General features: G+C 31.7%; 4 protein-coding genes across 4 annotated transcripts; 2 read left to right on the top strand and 2 right to left on the bottom strand.

Moving 5' to 3' along the window:
* Positions 1-669: 669 nt before the first annotated feature.
* LOC128285516 (uncharacterized) lies at positions 670-1,419 on the top strand. Its single transcript, XM_053022983.1, has 2 exons — positions 670-1,104; positions 1,288-1,419. The coding sequence occupies exons 1-2, from the start codon at positions 670-672 to the stop codon at positions 1,417-1,419; spliced, it is 567 nt and encodes a 188-aa protein (XP_052878943.1).
* Positions 1,420-12,389: 10,970 nt separating this feature from the next.
* LOC108476720 (uncharacterized protein At4g14100-like) lies at positions 12,390-13,383 on the top strand. The gene is made up of 2 exons (XM_017779005.2): positions 12,390-12,936; positions 13,041-13,383. The coding sequence occupies exons 1-2, from the start codon at positions 12,471-12,473 to the stop codon at positions 13,232-13,234; spliced, it is 660 nt and encodes a 219-aa protein (XP_017634494.1). The 5' UTR covers positions 12,390-12,470; the 3' UTR covers positions 13,235-13,383.
* A 203-nt stretch (positions 13,384-13,586) lies between these two features.
* LOC108476721 (uncharacterized) lies at positions 13,587-14,826 on the bottom strand. The gene is made up of 4 exons (XM_017779006.2): positions 14,404-14,826; positions 14,244-14,302; positions 13,953-14,070; positions 13,587-13,837 (listed from the first exon to the last, which is right to left on the bottom strand). The coding sequence occupies exons 1-4, from the start codon at positions 14,766-14,768 to the stop codon at positions 13,753-13,755; spliced, it is 627 nt and encodes a 208-aa protein (XP_017634495.1). The 5' UTR covers positions 14,769-14,826; the 3' UTR covers positions 13,587-13,752.
* A 338-nt stretch (positions 14,827-15,164) lies between these two features.
* LOC108479841 (probable beta-1,4-xylosyltransferase IRX10L) lies at positions 15,165-18,641 on the bottom strand. Its single transcript, XM_017782658.2, has 4 exons — positions 18,101-18,641; positions 16,643-17,031; positions 16,176-16,417; positions 15,165-15,903 (listed from the first exon to the last, which is right to left on the bottom strand). The coding sequence occupies exons 1-4, from the start codon at positions 18,207-18,209 to the stop codon at positions 15,390-15,392; spliced, it is 1,254 nt and encodes a 417-aa protein (XP_017638147.1). The 5' UTR covers positions 18,210-18,641; the 3' UTR covers positions 15,165-15,389.
* Positions 18,642-20,695: the final 2,054 nt, after the last annotated feature.

Raw genomic sequence — 20,695 nt, 5'->3', positions numbered from 1 at the left:
CTTTGTTGTTGTTTTTTCTTAAAAAAAAAAAAAAAAAAACTAATCTCCTAAGTTTTCTAGGGCATGGGCATAGAAAATTGTAGTTTTTCAAAAAGGGTCATCGGCATTTGTTTCTCTCTTCATTCTCTTTCTATCTCAGCCTATTTCATGTATTTTATGGAAAATAAAAGAACCAAAAAGGGTCTTCGGCTCATTGGCATCTGTTCTCTTCTTCAAAGAAGGTTCCATTTAAATGGAGATGGATAACCATTAAAGTAGTGGGTCCTGCAATAAAATTGCACCTTAAATGATATCTCTACTTACTTGAAGCAACTTGTACTTTATCTCCTCCCACAGTTGGATAATCTTTTCTATATGCCATCGATTTGGAAAATGAGTTTAAATACATTTTATATCAAAAGATATGCATCCAGAAAAAAAGATTGTATGAAATCGAGATATTATCTTTTTTTAATAATTTAAAGTTACATTAGTAATTTTATCTAAAATTTAGGATTTTTATTTGGATTTGATATTTTCTTTTTGTAATATGAAAATATTAAAATTTAAGATAAAAATATTGATGTGTCATTAAACTATTAAAAAATAGATACAGATAACGTGACATCACTGTTTCATAGAATTTTTTCCCATGTATCAAAGCAGTGCTATGGGACTACTCGTTCGGATATGAGAGATTTGGTTGCTCAGTTAGAGGTTAGGGCACCTGCACGTATGTATGCTATCCGAGCGAGAGAAGAAGCTACAGCTCCTGACGTAATTGCTGGTACATTCTATCTTTTTTATGTTACTATCTATGCATTGATTGACCTTGGGTCTACACATTCTTATGTTTGTATTGCATTAACATCAGAAAAGAAACTGTATGTTGAACCCACTGATTATGATTTTCAAGTCACTAATCCATTAGGCCAGAGTGTGATAGTTAATTTAGTGTGTCGAAATTGTCCACTGAAAGTAAAAGGTTGTGAATTCTCTGCTGATTTGATGTTGCTATCATTTCGGGAATTTGATGTTATACTAGGAATGGATTCGTTAACGAAGCATGATGCTGTAGTAAATTGTACAGAAGAACGGATTTATCTGAAATGTCAGACAGGGGAAGTAATTTCGGTTGAGTTTGGAAATACAAAAGACATTGTTAAAACTATTTCAGTCTTTTCTACTCAGAGACTAATGCGAAAAAGTAATGAAGCATTTTTAGCCTACATTTTGGATACTCGAGATTCTGAATCAAAGCTAGAACAGTTACCAGTTGTTAATGAGTTTACTGATGTGTTTCCTGAGGAATTGTCGGGTTTACCACCTGATAATGAAGTTGAATTTGTAATGGATGTAATTTCGGAAATAGCTCCAATATCGATAACACCATACCGTATGGCACTAGCTGAGTTAAAGGAATTAAAGACCCAGTTGTAAGAATTATTAGACAAAGGGTTCATCAGACCGAGTATGTCTCCCTGGGGCGCACCTGTCTTATTTGTGAAAAAGAAAGATGGTTCATTGAGACTGTGCATCGATTACAAACAGTTGAACAAGGTCATAATTAAAAATAAATATCCTTTGCCTCGAATTGACGATTTGTAATACCTCTACCCGTATTCATTGCCGGAATAGGGTACGATGTATTACCGGAGTTTACGAATTAAAATATTTTTTTAACTCAATATAACCCCTTTATAGATATCTAATCTTCCCTGAAGTTTTAAACCAGAAACAATCCACATCAATCAATCTAATTCAACATATTTTCAAGATAAATTCATGCATATTTATAAAATAACGTCATCACATACCCAAAACCAAGATTAAGCTATACCAATGACTAACTCTACATTCATTTCACAGAATCATTTACTTTATTAGCTTATACATGCCATTGATTTCCAAAATAAAGTTTCTTTATATACCGAAATCCTGAGGTTGATAGTGTGATGTGTCTCCGACCAAATCCTACCTCCGAGCTCTTAACACTACAAAACAGGGAAAAAGGAAACGGGGTAAGCACTTTGTGCTTAGTAAGCTCATGTAACAAGAATTATACTTACCTAATATTTTCAATACAATACAATAAACATTCATATATCCATTCAATGCATCATTACCCTAATATACACAAACTCAACATTCAAGTTAGTACAATAATTTCCATGTACCAATAATATATACCATGATTGATGAGCTCATCAATACCATGATTTCCATTTCCTTGTTATTTTTTCATATTTATCCCGTTGAATTTATCGAAATTTCGATGGATTTTTTAGAGGTACACTTTTAGTGTACAATTCTGGGTCCGTCAATTCATATTCATGTGCGCACATTTCCATTTCAAAGAGCACACTCCCGCGAACCTCAACCTTGCAGCGGGATTACCAGTCTAGGCTAAATCCCCTGCAATATAAACTCATAGAGTATTGTCGGGATTACCAGTCCAGGCTAAATCCCTTGCAACGACAATTACTCTAATGAGCTTGGATCTGAATTACCAGTCCAGGCTAAATTCAGACCCTAATTCGGATTACCCGTCCGGGCTAAATCCATTTTACACATATTCTTCGGGAGGGCAATATCAAGATAGGATCACCCGTCCGGGCTAGATCCTTTTTACCGTCAATTCCTTTTTAGAGATCCATCGAATTTTCCTTTCATTCAACCGAGATTTCTTCCCATTTTATCAAATATATCAATGTTTCATAAATTTTCATACAATGAACATTCAAATCATATTCACATCAATAACATACAATCTCAAGTATTTAAGAATATAATTCAAGTTACACGAACTTACCTTGATACTTGTTTGTAAAAAAAAAAATCTACTAATCCCGAACTTTTTCCTTTCCTCGATCTAGCTTCGTATTTGAATCTTCTGAATCTAAATAAATAAATTTAATTATCAATTTAATACATTTCATGTTCATATGCAACATTCTCTATAATTCAACTATTATTATTTATAGTTTATTCAAAGCTGTCTATTTGAGTCATAGTTACTAAATTATTTATAACTCGAGATATGGAACTCCAAATTAAGATCTGTTAATTTTCCCTGAAACTAGACTCATATATATTCTTACAATAAAATTTTCAGAATTTTTGGTTTATCCAATAAGTACAGTTTATTCTTTAAAGTAACCCCTGTTCTGCTGTCTGACAGTTCTGACCCTTCTTCACTAAAAATTAATTATCTCTTCATACAGGATTCAAATGATGTTTTTGTTTATTTCTCTTAAAAATAGACTCATTCATAATTCTATACATATAAATTTAACCCCATAATTATTTTTATTAAATTTTTTATGATTTTTCAAAGTCAGAATAGGGGAACTCAAATTCATTCTGACCTTGTCTCATAAAATTAATTATATCTCAAAATTTACAAATCCATTGCTTATACTATTTCTTCTATGAGAAACTAGACTCAATAATCTTTAATTCCATATTTTGTTCATCTTCTAATTCAATTTCTAAAATTTATGGTGATTTTTCAAAGTTAGTCTACTGCTGCTGTCCAAACTGTTTTTGTGCAAGCTGTTTATTACCATTTTTCCCCTAAGCTTTTAATAAATGATAATTTCGTCCCTACTCAATTAGCCTCTCAATTGAGCTGATTTTTCTCAATTAACATTTTATTCTATCACCTTAAGCTAGTTTAAAACCTTCAGGAATCAGAATTTCAGCAATAGACTTTAATTCTAAACATTTTCACAATTAGGTCCTAAAAATCAATTTCTATTGAAATTGCCTAATAAAATCATCTAATAAAAAAATTAAAGCTTTAATTTCATTCTATTTCATCATAAACTTACAACACTCAATCATGGTGACTTTCAATTTCATCCATGAAATCAAAAACTAATGAATTTAATAGTAGGACCTAGTTGTAAAAGTCTTAGAAACACAAAAATTTCAAGAAAAAGGCAAGGATTAACTCACATACCAGCTTATAGAACCCTCCTATGGCATTTTTAGCTGCTGGAATTGAAGATAAATGAAGAGAAATCTAGATATTTCCTATTTAGTCCTAGTTTTATTTAGTTAATTTTACAATATTCCAATTTTGCCCTTAATTTATCAATTTTCCTGCTGATTTCATGCCCTTGCCGTCCAGCCCAAATAAATTTTGGGTCTAATTTCCTTTTAAATCCTTTCTCATTAGACTCTTAAGCTATTTAATCATTCTAGCAACTTTTACACCTATTACAATTTAGTCCTTTTTATTTAATTGACTACCCAAACATTAAAATTTCCTAAAGAAATTTTAATACCACATTACTAACATTTCATAAATATTTATAAAATTATTTTCGACTCGGTTTTACGAGATAGAGGTCCCGATACCTTGTTTTTACCCAATTTCTTCAATAATTTCTTTTTCTAACTAACCACTAAATCGGTAAAATTTTTCTATCAATATTTTCATACGATTTTCCTATCATATCAATTTTCATGCAAAAATATTGAAATAAATTTCTCTTTAAATCAGATTTGTGGTTACGAAATCACTGTTCTGATAACTTTGAATTTAGGCCATTACACGATTTGTTTGATCAGTTGAAAGGTGCTGCAGTATTTTCAAAGATAGATCTCAGATCTGGGTATTATCAGTTGAAAGTTAAAGAGTATAATGTTCCGAAGACTGCTTTCAGAACTCGGTATAGTAAGATGGTTCATTGAGACTGTGTATCAATTACAGACAGTTGAACAATGTCATAATTAAAAATAAATATCCTTTGCCTCGAATTGACGATTTGTTTGATCAGTTGAAAGGTGCTGCAGTATTTTCAAAGATAGATCTCAGATCCAGGCATTATCAGTTGAAAGTTAAAGAGTGTGATGTGCCGAAGACTACTTTCAAAACTCGGTATAGTCATTATGAATTTTTGGTAATGCCATTTGGTTTAACTAATGCTCCTGCTGCTTTTATGGATTTAATGAATTGGATTTTTCAACCTTATTTGGATAGATTTGTAGTTGTGTTTATCGATGATATACTGATCTATTCCAAGTTAGAATCCGAGCATGCACAACACTTGAGAATTGTGTTACAGATTTTGAGGGAAAAACAGTTGTATGCAAAATTTAGTAAATGTGAATTCTAACTTCATGAGGTCAGATTTCTAGGTCATATTGTATTAGCCAAAGGAATTTGAGTAGACCCGAGTAAAGTATCTGCAGTGGTGAACTGGAAAACTCCAAAAAATATTACAGAAGTACAAAGTTTTCTAGGTTTGGCGGAATATTACTATTGTTTTGTCAAGAACTTTTCGATGATTGCTTCACCGATGACCCGATTATTACAAAAGAATGTTGAATTTTTTTGGTCTGAATAGTGTCAACAAATCTTTGATCAGTTGAAAAAAATGTTAACAGAGGCTCCAGTTTTGACTCAGCCGGATTCGAGTGTACCACATATTGTATATAGTGATGCGTCTCTAAATGGACTGGGTTGTGTACTGATGCGATCAGGAAAAGTAGTGGCCTATGCTTCTCGACAAGTAAAATCACACGAGAAGAATTACCCTACACATGATTTTGAGTTGGCTGCTATCGTATTTGCTTTGAAAATTTGGAGACACTATTTATGCAGTGAGAAATGTTATGTATACACGGATCATAAAAGTTTGAAATACTTAATGACTCAGAAAGAGTTGAATTTGAGATAGAGGTAGTGGTTAGAATTACTAAAAGACTTATTGATTATCACCTGGGAAAAGCTAATGTAGTGGCAGATGCATTTAGTCGAAAGTCATTTTTGTTTGCACTTCGAGAAATAAATGCTCATTTGTCTCTTAATGAGGATGGTTCTGTATTAGTAGAGTTGAAAACAAAACCTTTATTTTTTTAGTAGATTCGGGAGTTGCAAGATAAGGATTCGAAATTAGTGCTAAAACGACAGATGGTACGAGACAATTTGAGTTCAGAATATAGCACTGATGATAATGGTATGTTACGTTATCACAATAAATTTGTGTTCTGAATAATTCAAATTTGAAAAATGATATTCTTTCCAAAGCTCATAGTAGCAAGTATTCCATTCATCTGGGTAGTACGAAAATGTATTGTGACTTGAAACAGATGTATTGGTGGCTAGGTATGAAAAGAGAAATTTGTGAGTTTGTAGCAAAATGTCTAATTTGTCAGCAGGTGAAAGAAGAACATCAGATACCAACAGGTTTTTTACAACCTGTCATGATTCCTGAGTGGAAATGGGAACAGATTTTGTATCCGGATTACCAATGACTCCTAAAAAGAAATATTCAATTTGGGTAATTGTTAATAGATTGACTAAGTTGGCACATTTTATCCCGGTCAGAACCGACTTTTCACTTGAGAAGTTAGCAGAATTATATATATCTGAGATTGTAAGACTACACGAGGTTCCAACATCTATTATTTCGGATGAGATCCGAGATTTACATCGAGGTTTTGGAGTAAAATACAAGAAGCCCTATATACTAAACTAAATTTCAGCACAACATTTCATCCTCAGACTGACAGGCAATCAGAATGAGTGATTCAGATTCTAGAAGACATGTTGAGATGTTATATACTCGAGTTTGGAGATAGTTGGGAAATGTATTTACCCTTGGCCGAATTTGCCTATAATAATAGTTATCAGTCTAGCATAAAAATGGCACCATTTGAATCTCTCTACGGGAGAAAATGTAAGACTCCATTGTATTGGTCTAAATTAAGTGAATCCAAGTTAGTAGGAGTCGACTTGATTCGGGAAACTGAAGAAAAAGTTCAGATTATAAGGGACAGTTTGAAAGCTGCTTCTGACCATCAGAAATCATATGCAAATTTGAAAAGAAGAGATATAGAATTTACGGTTGGTGATCGATTCTTCTTAAAAGTTTCACCGTGGAAGAAAGTATTACGGTTTGGTAGAAAAAGGAAACTGAGTCCAAGATTTATTGGACCGTATGAAATTGTAGAAAGAATTAGCCCTGTGACGTATCGGTTAGCTCTGCCTCCAAAACTTGAGAAGATTCATAACGTGTTCCATGTGTCTATGCTAAGACGGTATAGATCAGATCCTTCACATGTGATTCCTTATAGTGAAATTGAAATACAACTGGATATGACTTACTCGAAAGAACTGGTGAAAATTTTAGCTTGAAAAGTTAAAGAGTTACGGAATAAATAAGTACCATTAGTTAAAGTATTGTGGCATCGTAATGGTTCAGAAGAGGAAACCTGGGAAACAGAAGTATTAATGAGATCATAGTATCCGAATCTATTCTCAGGTAACAAATTTTGAGGATAAAATTTCTTAAAGGGGGAGAGTTGTAACAACCCAATTTTCAGTTGTGTCGAAAACAGTGATTCGAGATCACTAAATCTGACGAGCGAGTTTTAAAATTTTACTATTATTTAATAAATATGATTTAAGTGTAATTTTAGAAATATTCTTTAATTAGTAAATTTTGTGATTTAAAAGAATTATTCGGTTAATTAGTCTCGAAAACGAGGTATCGAGACTCGATTTTATAAACTGAGTCATAAATATTTTTATAAATATTTAAAGAGTGTCAATAAGTTAGTATTAAAGTTTCGTTAGAAAATTTTAACATTTTGATAGTTAATCAAATAAAAAGGACTAGATTGAAAAAGGTGCAAAACTTGCTAATTAAAGAATTAGTGATAAAATAGCTTAAGTGATGAATAAGGAGGGACTTAAGGCATAAATATGCCAAAATCAAATGGTTGGGGCGGCACATGCCTTAAAAAGGATGATAAAATAGTGTGAACAAGGGGTAAAATTAGAAATTTGTAAAATTAAGCTTAAAAATTGAATATTCATGAGAATTCTATACATTTTTCTTCTAAAACTTCAGCAAAAAACCATATAAGAGTCCCTCTAAGCTGGTTTTTCATATTTTTGCTACAAGTGAGTTTATTTCTTGCTCTTTTCTTGAAATTTTTGTGTTTTTAAGATTTTTACAACTAGGTCCAACTATTTATTTCATTAGTCTTTGATTTTATGGGTGATTTTAAAAATTACCATTGATTAGTGCTAAAGGTTTATGATGAATTAACATAAAATTGAAGCTTTAATTTTGTTATGTGATGATTTTATCAAGTGATTTTAATAGAAATTAATTTTTATGATAAATTGTGAAAATGTTAAGAATTAGGGTTTGGTATTGAAATTATGAATATAAAAGGCTGTATAGTAGCCTAAAATAATTATAGAAATTGTTGATTGAGAAAAATTAGCTCAATTGGTGGGAAAATTGATAAGGGACTAAATTGTAAAAATTGTAAAAGTTGGGGTAAATATGTAAATTTGAAAATTAAAGGGCATAAATTTTTAAGTGAATTAGAATTGAATTGGATGTTGATGAATGAATAGTTTTATATTATAGATCAAGAGCCCGAAGAAAATCGTGAAAAAGGGAAATTAGTCGAATAGTCCTTAAATTATAACAAATTCTACAAATTATCCCAGGTAAGTTCATATGGTTGAATTTTCATGATTAATTATTAATTTAGAAACAATATAATGTATTAATGTATTATTTCATATATTTTTTATTGCATTATGATTATTGTAAAATATGAAAATCGAATTGAAATTTCAAATTAAGTGGAGCGCAGGATTGAGTACGATCGTTCTGTGACACAAGATGAATTGACAGATAAGACCATGGTTGGACCATGACAATAATTAAATGTAAGACCATAGTTGGGCTATGGCATTTTAGTGAAAAGACTATAACTGGGTTATGGTACTGTGAACGTGAGACCATGGTTGGACCATGGCAGTATATATATTTGTGTAAGACCATAGCTGGGCTATGGCATCCTGAAGACAAGACCCTAACTGGGTTATGGCACTACGGGTGTAAGATCATGACAGGGCCATGGCAATATATGTGTAAGACCATAGTTGGACTATGGCATCAAGAAAACGATGTACTCAAATCTGTAAGACATTCTCTAATTTGAAAAATATTGGTAAGTGTCATAAGGAATTAATGTGATAGAATTTAAGTAATTATTGATATTGAGTTCAATCAAGTGAATTCATCATTTGAAATTGTGAATGGCAGGAAATGTTAGTGACATGCTTGTTTAATAATTTATTATAGTATGTTCAGTAAGATTTATTTTTAAAGCCAATAAACTTACTAAGCTTCATTAAGCTTACTTGGGTCATTGAATGTTCTTTGTTAATTTTCAAGAAGTTCGAAGGATTAGATCAACACATCGAGCCACACTATCCAGATTGTTCTGGTAGACTTTGTTATACATATTATGGTTTATATGGCATGTATAGGGTTTAATTAGAAAAGACTTAAACATGAGATATGGTTGTGGATGATACATTTATATGTTTGTATGCATGCATTTAATAGTGGTATATAGTAAATCAATGAATGGAGTTATTTTGGTAAATCTATGTAAATGAGTTTTGTGATGTCTTATTATGTTTAAAATAAGATCTTTGGCTTGTATTGGTTGATTGGTTGGGATATATTAGTGTATTTCAATGTTGTGTGCATGTTGATGATAAAAAGGGTGAGAAATGTGGCCTTAAAATGACCTATTTTCGTCTACACGGACAGAGACACCAGCTTGTGTCTCAGCCGTGTGTGATACACGGCCTGGCACATGGGCATATGATTTGGCCTTGTGTCTCCTACACTTTGAAATTTCAAAACAGAATGCCCAAGTTTTTGCACACGGCCTAGCACACGGGCGTGTGGTTGGCCATGTGACACAAGTTAGAGAGTTACATAGATAGGAACACAGGCTGGGATACGGCCGTGTGTCTCACATCGAATGCCCACCCGACCTAAGACACGGGCTTGTTTCCTGGCCATGTGAACCACACTGTCTGGTCATACGGACGTGTGTTCCTTGTTTTTAAGAAAATTTTTTATATTTTGCGAAAAATTCTCGAAGTCCCTAGTCGAGTCCTGATTCACTTCTAAAGTGTATAATGGGCCTCGAAGGCCCATCTAAGAGACAATATGAGTTTTATATGATTGATTCTTGATTTGTATAATAAAGGTAATGAAATATTCGCAATTAGTCCGTAAAGTTCGGTAATGCTTCGTAACCCTATTCCGGCTACGGATAAGGGTTAAGGGTGTTACAATATAGATATTTGATGCAAATCGAATTATAATGGAAGTATAAATAGTTAAGGTTATATGTATGATTTGAGCTCAAAGCCTTATGTATTTGATGTTGTTTCGTTATGTTTTGATAAAGACACTTATATTGTATAATGAATTGAATGTGTGATAAGTAATTGAGGTATGTAACTGTTTATACTATATGAGCTTACTAAGTATTTAAAATACTTACCCATGATATCACTTTTTTGTAGATTTGGACATCTGAAACGTGTCAATCAGGTCAACTAGAAGCACACACCTATCGTCTCTCAACACGATATACTTTGATGTTTCAACTTGTTTATTTGTGGCATGTATATAGGATGGTTAATCTTTGCAAGATTGTGATCATGTTTTGGCATATTAGTTTTGTATTCAAGCTCATATGCAACTTGGTTGGTATCAATTTGACAATTAGAAAATTTATGATAATGGTAAAGAATTGAAAGGTATTAAGCATGTGAACTGAGATATGGCATTAAATAGTTCAAGGTTTTAATATCTATTGTGTTTGAATTGAGCTTATTGAACTGTTGGTGTCATTAAGGGCATATTTGTTGTATGTTTAAATGGTTAGAAGAATTGGTATTTTGACTTTGAAATATGTATGTTTTGGTGTTGGTAAGAGTAACATAAAATGACATTATAGGTTACTTAAAGGTATGGTATGAAAACTTGCTTAAATAGGTCATTTTTATTGCGCACGAGCTATCACATTGTCGTGTGTCACACATTGTTGGATGACACGATCGTATGAAACTCGACTACACGGCATGTGATTGTTGCATGGTTTAGGGACACGACTGTGTGATGGCACCACACAACCTCAACCCTGTCATACGGCTGTATAACCCCTGTTTTACTTTTTTACCTATCTTTTTGTAAATGTTTCAAAATGGTCCTGATTTGGTTCTGAGCCGGTTTAAGGGATTTCATAAGCCTGATTGAGACTCGATTTTGTTTGTAATGCATGTTTAACATGAAATTAACTTGTATATATTAAGTTATTGAATGTTATTGATTAAATTGCATGTGAATGATCCAGTTTATTGTAGTAGCATCCTGTAACTCAGGTCCGATTACTGAACCGGGAATGAAGTGTTACATGATTAAAACATTTTAAAATTTAAAAACTAATTTAGAAATATTTAGTCAAATTAACCCTAATATAAATTTATCTTTATCAAACTTCAACTTTGATCGACTCTCTTTTAATTAGTATTAATATGATTTTAACCCTCGTCTCACATTGGATTAATTCTTTTTTCCTGAAATATAGAACAAAATTTTAAAAGTTACAATATGATAAAAATTATGTACTCTACGTATACATTCCCATGCATTATAAATTAATATTGGATAATAAAGTTTATATTCAAATATGTAATATATAAATCCGTACAAAATAAATTGAATAGTTAATTGTTTTTATTATACAAGATTGTCTTAGGTATTATGATATCCATCATCCTGCTATGCTTAAGTTTTTTATTTAATTTGTATATTTTTATTTGATCTCTATTATTATAATATTATTAATTATAGCTAATATCAATTATTTTAAAATATATTTTAAATTTAAATTTAAATTTTATTATTTATTTTGGATTTGTTAAATTATGAATTGTTATATGTATAGAATGCGGTAATCTTATTTATGGAATAATTTTGTTGCTTGTTTATTTTGAGGTTGTTTAATGATGAATTATATATGTGAAGCTTATTAAAGACTATTTTATGTAATTGATGAGGGTAATTATATATATACATATATATATATATATATCTTAAATTTTATATAGGGTGATATTTGAGCCCATGTCACTAACATTTTTTTAAATCTTTTCTTTACCGTTTTAATTAAAGTTTTATTTTTATGAGTATTTTATATTTTAGGTTTAATAAATTTCATTATCTTATATTTGTAAATATTTTTATATACATATATGAAATGTTTTACAAAATAGCGATAAATACCATTGATACTAATAGAAAATGATACCTTCACGGATACGATACTGATTACCTTGAATCTAACCCTAAATATATTCTTTCAAAGGAATACATTTAAGCTTAATTTATAATATTAATGTATTGGTAAGATTTTTATTGAAATTACAAAAATATTTTTTTAATTCTTATGTATTTTTATACTGTAAGGGTCAAATTGATAAAACTGAAAAAAATTGAGGGTTGAAAAAGTTATTCTATCACTTTTTACAATTTCCACGTCAATTTTTGAGGTTTAGACAACCTCAAATTTCCAATCCTCTTTTTTTTTCCTCGATTATCTGTTTGTGTTCTTTTTTCCTTCATCAGCTTAGCTTTTGAATGGCTTCTACAGTTAAACCCATTTTCATCCTCCTTGTATTCATTTCATTCCATTTCTCACTGTTAGCATCGAAACCCAATGACCCAACACCATCAACATGGCCTCTTCAATTCCACTCCGTTCTCTTCATGAACAACAGTGGCACTCTCCAGAAAGTTGATCTCTGGTACGACTGGCCTAATGGCCGCAATTTCAACATTATTCAGAACCAGCTCGGTAAGCTCCTTTACGACCTTGAATGGGACAATGGCACTTCGTTTATCTACACTCTGGATTCCAATAAAGAATGCAGAGTCTTGCACTTTGATGTCGGTATTCTCCGTCCTAATTGGCTTGATGGAGCTAATTACTTGGGCCAACAACAAAAAGATGGGTTCCTTTGCAATGTTTGGGAGAAAGTCGACTTCATTTGGTACTATGAAGATGTCGTCACTAAGAGACCTGTTTTCTGGGCTTTCTACACTGGTATCAGTTCCCATTTTTCTTTAACTTGCTTTTGCCCCAGCATTGTTATTTTGAAGGCAAGGGTTCATTGATTTCTTGATGTTGATTTTTGGGAGTGTTTGTAGGGTACACTGCTCATGTAATGACATATGAAGTGGGAGCTGTTCTTGAGGGTTCTAAATGGCAGGCGCCTGTTTATTGTTTCAAGGAAGCTGATGGGAAGAGGAATCAAGCTTTGATTGAATCTTTGGGATGGAGTGATAATCTCCATGGGAAGCTGAAGAGACAGATTTCTTCCGGTGCCTCTATGACTATATGATTATTGTTAATAAAACAGTGTGTTTTTGCTTTGATGATTTGAATAAAGTTTGTGGGGTTTTTCTTTTTTACATTTTTATCTGGGTTTTGACACTTTTGCTCAAAAAAACTATTAATTATACAAAGAAGAAATGGATTGCAGGATCATAATATCTGGCATGGTCATATTTATTTTTCTTAGTTTTCCCAATGCATTTGGAGTTTTTTAAAACATGAGTACAGTCAAAGCAACATGTTCTAAATGCCCTAGCATTACGGGTAATTCTATTTTAAAAATTGCTGAATCATATAGGTTCATCAAGAGTTGAGAAGACTTCGCATATATCCATTGCAGTGCTTCTAGTACACGTATCTTGTTTTCATTCAAAAACAATGTCAATATTGCAATTTCATGTTTCATCACATGCGATTCAAGAAGGTAAAATAAGTGAATCGAATTAAAATTCTACAGAAATACACAAAATCACAGCAATAATCCTTCAAATTCTGGAGCATGTACGGCATTTTCCTCCATTTCGTTCATCCGCTGATGGTACTGTTGAGGTAAAAGTATAAACCAGCAAGTACTGCAATTCCAACCACAATTGCAATAGGCAATGCTTTCCTGCATTAATTTCAAACATGAAATCAAAACCCAAACGTTAGCTGATCAACAAAGCAATTTAACAAGTAAAGGTGAAGGGTTAAGAAAGTGTTTTAAGGGAGTTTGGGGGGGTTACCCAACAGCTTCATCTCTTTTTATTTGTTCTTTTCGAGCCTTTCTAACATCTGTATCATTAGCATTTTTTGTCACAGCTGGCTGATATGGCTTGAATCTCCTCTTTGGAGCACCACAAACTGCAAATTCCCATTCAAATACGATGGTATAAATTATTTGTTCTGAACTCATTTTGCTTTAAGCAATTGAAGTTTCAAGAAATTCCAACAATGGTTTCAACTGAAGTGGAATCTTAACAGAACAAGAATCAAGAAATCACATTCATTTTACAAGAGTGAAAAAAATGGTTTACCAGGACAAAAGTAACTATCAGAAACTTTCTCAAAGGGAGTCCTCTCATTATATATATACCTGCAACAATCGTCCAAAGGATAAATTCAAGAACCCTTGAATTTCAACTTAGAAACAGTGTAAATCAACAACAAAGAAGATCGAAACAGTGAGTTGTGTACCCGCAATCACGGCAAATATAAGCTTGCTTGGAGGCCACACGCATGGAAAACTTTGGTGCAGGTGAGGCAGTATTAGTTGGAAGGCGCTGGTGGGGAGAGGGAAGCAAGAGATGGAGCGATGGAGAAAAGAAGGATGATTTCAAAGCAAAACGATCGGAGGGTGGCCGCAGGCCAGCATTGGGTGTAGGAGCAAGTGGAGAATTAGATGGTTTTATGGAGATAGTGGGCGCTTGGAGGGCCATTTGGGTTGTTTTGCTGCTGCTACCCTGCTTTGTGAGAAAATTGGAAGAGAAGAGTGGAGAAGATAAGAGGGTGATGAAGTGGTGTGTGTAGTTTGGTAAAATACGTGGAAGCGTGGCTGTCATGCTCCCCACACAAGGTCTTCCCTACCCACTTTTTCTTCCTACATTTGGACTTCACTTATTTAACCCTCTACAATTTACTTTTGAAATTACAGATATCATCGGCCTTTTTATAAAAATATCTATTTTATTATTAATATAATAATATCAAAAGAGTTTAATAATTAAAAAATTTTAATTATTTCAAAGATTTTCTTAAAAATGAAATTATAAAGTTAGTATATAAAAAATTGAATAAACATTTTATTCAACCACTTCATGAATGGTGGTAAATAAATGAATTAGGGAGGAGGGATTTGGTTGGGATCAAATCCAATAACCATTTAGAAAAGATGAATGCAGGGAATGAGGGTCCCGTCATAGGAAACACCTTTGAAAGTTTTAACACCACAAAGATCATTATCAACCTATTATGATGTAGTTTCTTTGAATGAATCAATTCTGAGATAACATACAAGGAACAATCGCATTGCTAAAGCTGCAAAACAAAGACCATTTTGGAAGAATTATGTTCTACATTTTTTGTATCTCTGGATCACTTATACGGATAAACCCCGATAACGTTCAGAGGTAGGTCAAATCAGCAGAGTGCTGGAAGGTTTTAGGAATTTGATGTTACAACAGCTACCAAGGTTTCAGATCACCAAAAGGGCCAGCTGTCCAATTCAATACCCTTTCACCAGGCTTCAAGTACACGCTCTTGTCATGTGGCAACTTACGCGCAAGCCCATTCAAAACTTGATGGAAAGCATCTCCGGGTTGAGCAGGTTGAGGGAATAACATTGCCTGCTTCATTGAAGGGTTAGCAAGCAATCTCTGCTTTCTTAGTATTACTTCTGGTGGGATTGATGTGAGTATCGTGTCCAAGTTCGGCACATCTTTCTCATCAACAAAAACTCCAATTTCTTCCCATGGAATTGCATCCGCAAAAGGTAGAACAATGTCATCTGCTATAATAACAGGAATGCATCCGAATATCACTGCTTCAACCAATCTAGGGCTCCAAGGTGCCCATCCAAGTGGACACAAACAAAATACAGCTCGTTGCATGTCCTCATAGTAGGTAGTTGGGTGCTCGGTTGAAATGTCAAAAAGTGGGTTGTCCTTGAAGTTCTCCCATACTGCTGCTCTAGCCCCCCTGCAGAATTGAACTCAAGTGGCTAGAATCACAATTATCTTAAGGACAAGCATCCATAAATAACTTACATTGCATTTAAAAAGAAAATCATTCAATCATTTTTGGTTTGGAATGTGGCAATTTAATCATGGTTCTCTAACCTTTTCTAGCAATTCAAAAGCCGGCCTCAATTCCATTATCATAATTTCCACAGCATAACATGTCATAAAAAAAAAGGGACCTTTTATTGTTCAAACACAAGTCTACTAACAAGTCAGCTTAGTGAGACATACCTTGCATAGTAACCCCCTTCAGGGTCATTTCCAACATCATAAAACAGTCCACGGAAGTAAACAAAAATGGACCTAGGAGTTTTGTCAGGAATCAGGTGTGTTTGCATTTTCTGGGGAGGAGCATATGGTGGAATTGTAATTGAGCCCTCTTTCAGGCAAACATGATTCCGTTGTCCAAAAGTTTGGACCAATGTGGCTCGTTGGAGTAAGGGAAGAATCCCCCTTTCAATAGCTTTCTCCTCCTGCAACAACATACACGCATAGGTAATGGTCTATTCCAAATAAAAGATAGGGGGGTAATCATTTTCCAGGAAACAAGAACCAAACAACATTCAGACAATTGCTAAAGACTAAAATCCAGTGGGGCACCGTAGGAAATCAATAATCAAGCCAATCAGTTGAAATATGTGCCAATTTTCATACAAGACAGTGCAAGAAATTGGGAATAATGGAGGGCAGGGTAATACTTGATAATGGAAGCATGCTCCAAAGTCATGTGGCACTAGAAAGAAGTGATCAGCTCCTTCTGTCCTGTTCCAATAAGGCCAATTCGAAGAAATAAGCTGAATTGCACTTCTCATCATTCGTGGTGACTTAAATGGCAAAGGAAGGCCATTTGGTGTAAGGTCACATGTAGTGTATACAGGAGTGTAAAACCAATCAGCCTCCTCAGGGTTGAGGGTTCGGACAGGACTTGATAAAAGAAACCTATGCATGTAGATCTCAGCAGCAAACATGTGGTTGAGGCATCTTGGGTCCTTCTGCAATATCTTCTTGTTGTATTTGCTAGGAAGTTCATAAACAAAGACTTTCAACCTTCCAACTGGATTATCTTCCAAGACATCACCAGCACTGCCTGCAAACATAAAAACCCCATCGAATTTGTAATTCCACACTTCAAGCTTGATTGCAATAGAGTTGATGGTTAATAGTAAAGAATGTCATTGTGGAAAAGGTGCTCAAAATCAATTCAATTGACCAATGAGGAAACTTTCCCTGCTCCTCAGTCTCTTTAAGTCCAAACTCTGTCTTCCCTGTCACTCTATATCCGATTAATGAAATAAGGAAAATAAGAAGTTTGGACATCCTTGTAGAGGGGGAAAAAACAATGTTCCTACATTAAGTAGATAATGCCACATGCCCACTTTTGTAAAGCGGGTAGTTGAATCTCCAAACTTCACACGATGTTGATATAGCCCATATCGCCTAGATCAGTTTTCTTAGAAAGAATCCCTTAATCCTAAAACAGCCCTAAGAAATCCTCGACATAGAATGTTGATCATCAAATTTCAGATTATTTTTTAGCAGCAATCATCACATAAGCACATGAACTAAAATCTTGAACCTAAGGTCATAAAGCATCGAATATCAGACTATCCCGGTTTTCTTCTTCTACTTATTGTACTATTCTTATTCAACTTGAAACTAAATTGACTCGGACTAAGATCAATAAAATGGCAAAGGTATGCTATGAAATTCCAATACATCATACAATTAGCATTACAAATATTGATATCCTATCAAAAGTTCGTCAATACCCACTTTTTTTATCTAACGTACGAATAGGCAGTTCAGTTCTATTCTATCCTTTGTTTACCATTGGGATTAACTAATTTCTCAACCTTAGGAAATACATAAAGCTTGACCCCATTTATATTTTTACGCCAAAATCGGCACTTTTTGGTGAGTAATTATTGAATACAAAACATTGAAATTGAGAGAGAAAAAAAAAAGGGAAAAAACCAGACGAATCAATTTAAAGTCATAAACAACGAAGCAAATCTCTAGTAAGATTTAACTTAAGTAGATCGGAATTATAGTTCATAAAAAGTAAAGAAAACCCCAAAAATATTATAAAAATCAATTCCTGAAACTCGCTAAATACACTGACATAAATATGGTAAAAAAAAAAGGGTAAATCTTACCTGAAATTCTCTCAGTAGGTTGACTACGACCCAGCTTGAAAGGCTCAATTTTGACAACAAAATCGGCAAGAAAAAGAATTCCAATAAAAACCCATCCCCAAATCTCCATTTCCTCTTCCGAGTCTTACTCTTCCAAAATTAAACAAAATATATATATATGTCAAATCTAAGCAAAGGATCACAGCTCAAAGGACCAAGCCCAAGATTCAGCTACAAACTACAGCCCCCCTCCCAAAGAGAAAATAAAGGGAAAAAAAAGAGAACAAAGCAAAAGCAGTTGTGATGTCACAAGAAGAAGTAGTTAAGAGAGAAAGGAGATTTCTTACGAATTTCCAGATTTTTAAGGGTATGAAAGAAATGGGTTTTCTTTATTTTGACAAAGAAAGGCCAAAAGATTATGATAGAGAAGGACAAGCAAATTTTGCTTCAATACCCTTTTTTGAGTTTAATTTTATGTTTTTATATATTATATGGGTTGATGAGAGGTCCATCTCATATTTACCAGAACCCAACCATTGCCATCAACCTTCGAACTGCCATCCGATATTATATATATATATATATATATATATAAAATACCTTTTTCTTAATTATTTAATTAATTTTTCAATGTTTAAAACAATTACAATGATGTGGTGCCGACACCAAACGATTCTACTTTGACCATTTTCTCATTATGTATATACGCATATAATATATAATCATACCATATTTTTATTCTTTTAATCTTAATTTAGTTAGTATAATTGTTTTTGTAATAATTAGGAGAACCCGTTTACATGTCAAAATATATTTATTCATTTGTTTCCTCGAGTTAAAAAAATTTATATGTACGAAAAAACATTCGATTATAAATTTTAAAAATTCCAATTAAGAAAATTTTAAATAAAAATTATCATTTATTTATGTATTTTATATTTACTTTATTCTTTTTCTCTTTTCTAATTAATCACATGTTGAATTATTATAAAATTAAATATATTTAATTTTTATAAAAGTATTATATAAATTTAAGTATTTTAAATTTATATTTAATTTAGTTATACATTAACCTTCAAATGAATCCATTAAATTCTTTTTATGTAAAATTAATTACTTATCATTATTTAAAATCTTTTAATGAAAAAATCAATTAAAATGCAACGAAAAAGTATAAAAGAATAAAGTCATCTCAAAGTTAATATGAATAATTAAATTTTAAATATAACATGTATTTAAATAAAATTCTTTTATTTAAAAATAGAAGGTAAACACTAAATATAATCATCATTTATAACAGTTTTTTTTTAAAATAAAAACTTTAAAACTAATGAGCGATTAGCTTAGTGGTAAAATTAAAGTTTTGACAATTTTAAAATCTTGGATTGAATATGAATCCATGTAATTTGGTTATTATTTCATATTTATTTTAGTTTATGTCTCACTATATATGTGTTATATATATTTTATTGTAAAATATATTATGTTTAGCATATGATTATATTAAAATATAATATAATTTATAATTTATAAAATTAATATACTTTTTAAATAATTAGATTTTTATTATCTTTAACAGAAAATGATTGAATATAAAATTTGAAGAGAAAAAATAACTAGAATAATAATTAATCAAAAAGATAAAAAAATTATATTCATTTAATGCAGGGATAAATATTTTTGAAACAATATTACTAAATGTGAGGAAGATTTGAATACTTTCTCCTATATTAAGATGGTTATAATTAAACATTTAATTCAGTCGGGATTATAAGTTAATTAAATATTAATTTAATTAATAATTTATTAAAATTGTATATATTAGTAAAGCAACTTTTAACAGAAAATGTTATCCTTCTAAAATTTTATATATTAATCTGAAACAATTTAAATCACTACTGAAAATGTATATTTGCTTAAAATGTATATCATTATCTTTTAAGAAATTAGCATTAATTTTAAAATAAATATTTTTATAAAATGTATTTTTCACTCGTATTGGAGGGTGAAATAAGCTAGTATCTATCTATACTCTTTTTCTTTTTTTTTTGTTTATTAAAGGTTTATATCTTTAAAAATCCTTAAAATTTTAATTAAGTTCATTTAATTAAGTTCTTGTATTAAATTAATCAATTAAACTCCTCTGTTAACAATTATCATCATTGGTCGCATTGATCGTTAAAATAAATTAGCAGATCAATCGAGATGGTGACACGTGAAGCTTCGATTTAATCTATTTTTTATAAAATTATTAAATATATATAACTTATTAAATATTTAAAAATATGAAAATTGATGTAAACTTATAATGAGTATAAATATTATAAAAATCTAATAAATTATAAAATTAACAAAATATATTTAATTTTTATAAAAACATAACAAAATTCTATAAAAACTCATAAAATTATAAAAACTATTACAAGTATCAAAATTATAAAAAATTATAAAACTATAAAAATCATAAAAAACTTAAAATGGACCAAATTAGTCGGTTCAACCAATTAGATGTAAATCGGTAAAGATATTTGTCCGAAGAAAGTCATTAGATTGGTTGAATCAAATTTTTTAATATATATTTTTTATTTTTGATTGTTTAATGTTTTATTTAATTGA

Source organism: Gossypium arboreum, chromosome 12, assembly GCF_025698485.1.
Source record: "Gossypium arboreum isolate Shixiya-1 chromosome 12, ASM2569848v2, whole genome shotgun sequence".
NCBI classification, from domain to species: domain Eukaryota; kingdom Viridiplantae; phylum Streptophyta; class Magnoliopsida; order Malvales; family Malvaceae; genus Gossypium; species Gossypium arboreum.
The sequence above is the reverse complement of the archived record's forward strand: the minus strand, read 5'-3'. Positions and strand labels throughout refer to the sequence as shown.

Coding starts and splice junctions, on each gene's coding strand:
- LOC128285516 (XM_053022983.1), top strand. CDS start 670: ATGAGAGATTTGGTTGCTCAGTTAGAGGTTAGGGCACCTGCACGTATG. Junction 1,105..1,287: donor TGAAATGTCAGACAGGGGAA/GTAATTTCGGTT, acceptor GTGTTTCCTGAG/GAATTGTCGGGTTTACCACC.
- LOC108476720 (XM_017779005.2), top strand. CDS start 12,471: ATGGCTTCTACAGTTAAACCCATTTTCATCCTCCTTGTATTCATTTCA. Junction 12,937..13,040: donor TTTCTGGGCTTTCTACACTG/GTATCAGTTCCC, acceptor GAGTGTTTGTAG/GGTACACTGCTCATGTAATG.
- LOC108476721 (XM_017779006.2), bottom strand. CDS start 14,768: ATGACAGCCACGCTTCCACGTATTTTACCAAACTACACACACCACTTC. Junction 14,071..14,243: donor TGATAGTTACTTTTGTCCTG/GTAAACCATTTT, acceptor GGGAATTTGCAG/TTTGTGGTGCTCCAAAGAGG. Junction 13,838..13,952: donor AAAAGAGATGAAGCTGTTGG/GTAACCCCCCCA, acceptor AAATTAATGCAG/GAAAGCATTGCCTATTGCAA.
- LOC108479841 (XM_017782658.2), bottom strand. CDS start 18,209: ATGGAGATTTGGGGATGGGTTTTTATTGGAATTCTTTTTCTTGCCGAT. Junction 16,418..16,642: donor GAGCATGCTTCCATTATCAA/GTATTACCCTGC, acceptor ATGTTGTTGCAG/GAGGAGAAAGCTATTGAAAG. Junction 15,904..16,175: donor GAAGGGGGTTACTATGCAAG/GTATGTCTCACT, acceptor TCAATTCTGCAG/GGGGGCTAGAGCAGCAGTAT.